Source organism: Myotis daubentonii, chromosome Y (assembly GCF_963259705.1).
Source record: "Myotis daubentonii chromosome Y, mMyoDau2.1, whole genome shotgun sequence".
Lineage (NCBI taxonomy): Eukaryota > Metazoa > Chordata > Mammalia > Chiroptera > Vespertilionidae > Myotis > Myotis daubentonii.
In genome coordinates this window covers 14,213,694-14,217,805 of record NC_081862.1, presented here as the reverse complement: position 1 = coordinate 14,217,805, position 4,112 = coordinate 14,213,694, and the positions used below count along the sequence as shown (strand labels likewise).

General features: G+C 52.2%; 1 protein-coding gene across 1 annotated transcript; it reads left to right on the top strand.

The window, feature by feature from the left end:
* The first annotated feature begins 838 nt into the window (after positions 1 to 838).
* LOC132225564 (melanoma antigen preferentially expressed in tumors-like) lies at positions 839 to 3,793 on the top strand. The gene is made up of 3 exons (XM_059680660.1): positions 839 to 1,149; positions 1,535 to 2,140; positions 3,238 to 3,793. Exons 1-3 carry the CDS (start codon positions 851 to 853, stop codon positions 3,791 to 3,793), a joined length of 1,461 nt encoding a protein of 486 aa, XP_059536643.1. The 5' UTR covers positions 839 to 850.
* The last annotated feature ends 319 nt before the right edge of the window (positions 3,794 to 4,112 follow it).

Below are 4,112 nucleotides of genomic sequence, written 5' to 3'. Positions count from 1 at the left end.
GAGAGCATTATGCTAAGTGAAATAAGCCAGACAATAAAGGAAAAATACCACATGATCTCACTCATTCATGGACAATAGAGACCATTATAAACTTTTGAACAATAATAGATACAGAGGTAGAGCTGCCTCAAACAGATTGTCAAACTGCAGCGGGAAGGCCGGGGATGGTTGGGGGGCGAGGTAGGGGGGTAAGAGATCAACGAAAGGACTTGTATGCATGCATATAAGCATAACCAATGGACATAAGACACTGGGGGATAGGGGAGGCTAGGGGACTGTCTAGGGCGGGGGGATAAAATGGATACATATGTAATACCCTTTGTAATACTTTAAGCAATAAAAAAAAATGTGTCAAAGGCCTCAATGGTACCCATTGTGTGGGTGTTCCTTAATCTTCCCCATCTATTTTATTTCCTGGAACTTAGCAAGAGGCAGTCCTGGGCCACGGGCTGCTCCCTACTCCAGGTGTTTTCAGTCCTTCAGTGATCCTCAGAAATGTTTTCCCTGGAAAGGGTGGGATCATCTCTCTGGTTTCCCAGTCCTCACTGCACAGCAGAATTGCAGCTAGCCAGTGGGTAGATGCGGGAGGGGTCCAGTGGTCATCTCACCCCTCCTTGGTGCCTGGTTCTTGTCCTTCCAGTGGCAGAGTAGAGGCAGGGCTGAGTGGCTTTGCAACCCTAAGCAGAAAACGGAGTTGGGGTAAATTGGGGGTGCTCCAGTTGTTGCCAGAGCAGTGCCTTTGGCCCTCAGCTGGTCCCTCTGAAGGGAGAAGGACCGGGGTTGCTCATGCTCAGCCTGACAAGATGCCTTGCTCCCGGCTGTCTCCCAGGATCTCTTTCATAGCAGCTTCATGGGGATGAGCCTCCCAGCTCCACGCAGACTCCTGGAACTGGCATGTCAGAGCCTGCTGCGGGATGAAGCCTTGGCCATCACTGCTCTGGAGTGGCTTCCTATGGAGCTCTTCCCACCTCTTTTCATCACAGCCTTCACTGGGAAGCACAGCAGAGTCCTGAAGGCCATGGTGCAGGCTTGGCCCTTCCGCTGCCTCCCTCTGGGGGCCCTGATGAACCATCAGCAGTCTTACCAGGATATCTTGCAGGCTGTGCTCGAAGGACTCGATGCCATGCTTGCCCAGGACCCTCGACCCAGGTATGGGGGATTCAGAAGCCGGGTCGCACCCTGGGGATCTGAGCAGTTACAGCTGGGATCTGGGAGTGGGCAGGGCTAAAGGGAGAGCTGAGGCAGGCCTTGGAGCCACTCCTAGGGTCATTCTGGGAACAGGCTTCGGATATATACGGCTGATGAAATTGCCAAGGGTGACCGAAGGGACACGAGCCTACTCCTTCCTGGTGGCACCTAAAGGTACCAGGAATGGGGACCATGAAGGATCCCAGTAGCACCAGGAGCAGTTGATTCCTGGGGCATGGAGTCAAAGTCCAGTGCGATGTCTGGCCCTGCTGCCCAGATGCCTAGCTCATGGTCTTACTCATTGTTATCTTAATGCATCCCAGCATATCTCCTATTTTCTCCACAGGAGATGTAAACTGCAGGTGCTTAATTTACAGAAGAGAGTTCATTTGGAGTTCTGGATGGTGTGGGCAGGAACCAGAGCCCATGTGTGCTCACTGCTGGAGCCTGAGGCCCTGCAGCCCATGAGGAATAGGAGGAAAGTGCACAGCTTAACGGCCAGGCCAAATCCACCCTTGGCCCCCGTGGAGGTGTTAATAGACCTTTGCCTCAAGAAAGGTGTCCTTGATGAGTCCCTCAGCTACCTGATTAAGAAAGTCAGCGAGAGGAGAGGTTTGCTGCACCTTTGCTGTAAGAAGCTGAAGGTTTTTCCGATGTCGAAGCAAAACACTAAAATCCTGGATATGGTGCAGCTGGTCTCTGTCCAGGATTTGGAGGTAAACTGTACCTGGAAGCTGTCCACTCTGAGGAAGTTCGCTCCTTACCTGGGCCAGATGGGCAATCTGTGCCGGTTCCTGCTCTCCCACGTCTTCACGTCTTCTCACACCACCTTGGAGCAGGAGGAGCAGTGTGTTGGTCTGGTCACCTCTCAATTCCTCAACCTGCCCCACCTCCAGGAGGTCAATTTGGATGATATCTCCATTCTCAGAGGCCACCTGGATGAGATCTTCAGGTGAGGGGTGGCGAGCTTTCCCTGCCAACCAGAGTGAGTCCCTTTCCATTTCAGTGCACAGTGACGGGCTCTCCTGTGTGCCGTCCCTCAGCAGTGCTAGAGTGCCTGAGCCACTAGACGGGCCACACAGTCAGTGTCTTGTTCACTGCTCTGTCACCTTGCATGTTGTGACATAACCCCCCAGATAAAGGTAGGACGTATGCACTAGGACAGAGGCTACTAAAGGGACTCCTTGCTAGGAATTCGGGCCAGGGGATGGTAGCTTTGGGCATCCTTGTAAGTGGTGTTGAAGGGAAAATGATGCAATAGAACCAAGTGAGGATTGCAATGACAAGGGGAAAGCCAATCAGAGGTGAGGTTTCATGGGTTAAGTTCCGCACTTAGAGATTTGGCCATGGCAGCCTTTCAGTCCAAACCTGCCTCAGTCACCTGTCTGCCAAGGGTTGCCATAGGCTCTCGCAAACGGAATGCGTGGCAAATGCAGGATTCAGGAGGGAGGCATTACGAAATGGGATAGGTGGTTTGTAGACAATGCAGTGATCTAAGTTCCTGGAGGGTGGCAGCCCTCGCTGGATGTTGCCTGACTGTGCCCAGGTTAGCCCTTTCTGCACATCTGCCAGAGGCCTCATTGGGCTAAGAGATGGTGGTGACAGGGGTCTAGGGTGTGGCTGGAAGGAAACCCGAGTTGCAGGCAGTTCAGGACATGTCTCCAATACTAAAATGCACTGGTTGCCTCCTGCTTCAGACCCTGGGGCAGGCTCCTTTCTGAGCTCCTCCCACCTTTATGTTCACAACACCTGTGTGTTTGGGCTGGAGGGTATGATGTGCTCCACTTGACGGATGAGTAAATGGAGTGTGTGAGGTTTCATCCAGTTGAATCCATCACGGAGCAGATAACAGATGGAGAAAGATGCCACTCAAATTTGCTCGGACTTGAATGTCACTTTTCACTGTGCAACATCCTGGGTTTGATCATCATCCGGAACACTGTAGGCTTTGGTGACATGGGCCTCTTTACCCTGAAGGCCTGCATTATCCTCACCTGCCTCTGCTCACCAGGTCCATCTCCCACATGTAACTGCTCTATGTCTCCCCAGGTGCCTGAAGAGCCCCTTGGAGACCCTGTCCATCACTAACTGCCTGCTTTTCGAAAGAGACTTTAGACATCTCTCCCAGCATCTGAATGTCAGCCAGCTGAAAAGCCTGAGTTTCAGTGGGCTCAACCTGACCATTATCAGTTCTCGGTCACTCCAATTTCTTTTAGAGAGAGCCTCCCCCACTCTCCAGGACCTGGACTTGGATGAGTGTGGGATCATGGACCACCAGTTCCTGGACATCCTGCCAGCCCTGAGCCACTGCTCCCAGCTCACAACCCTAAGTTTCTGTGAAAACCCCATCTCCATGACCGTCCTGGAGGACCTGCTTCGCCACGTTGTCGGGCTGAGCAAGCTGAGTTGCGTGATTTATGCGGCGCCCATGGAGAGTTATGAGGAAACTAGCAGCAACATCAACCTGGGCCGACTTGCCCAGATGCATGTTGTGCTAAAGCATATGCTGCAGGAGTTGGGTCGTCCTGGCATGGTCTGGCTCTGTGCTTACCCCTGTCCTCACTGTGGCTGTAGAACCTTCCATGACCCAACTCCCATTCTGTGATCCTGTTGCTTGAGTGTCTAGATGGGTGCACATCTCATAGGCTTTACTCTGGGCACTTGGGCACTGAAGCCCAGACATAAGTGTACCGTACAGGAACACAGCAGCCAGTTTCAGACAGCTACTCCGGGTTGGGGGGAAATGCTCACAGGGGACTGGATGGTTTCTTTGGGGAGATTTGTCCTAAGGAGTTAGAAATATGCACCTGAATCTCTCAGGGGGAGGAATTGAGGCTTGGGTGGTAGATGCGGGAATTACATTTCTTGAATGGTTGTGAATAAATGTAAGTAATAAAGAGAACTGGATGTTAACAGTCTGATGT

Excerpts from the sequence above, each read along its gene's own strand:
- LOC132225564 (XM_059680660.1), top strand. The coding sequence starts at position 851 with ATGGGGATGAGCCTCCCAGCTCCACGCAGACTCCTGGAACTGGCATGT. Across the intron at positions 1,150-1,534 it reads GCCCAGGACCCTCGACCCAG|GAGATGTAAACTGCAGGTGC; the intron begins GTATGGGGGATT and ends TTTTCTCCACAG. Across the intron at positions 2,141-3,237 it reads CACCTGGATGAGATCTTCAG|GTGCCTGAAGAGCCCCTTGG; the intron begins GTGAGGGGTGGC and ends ATGTCTCCCCAG.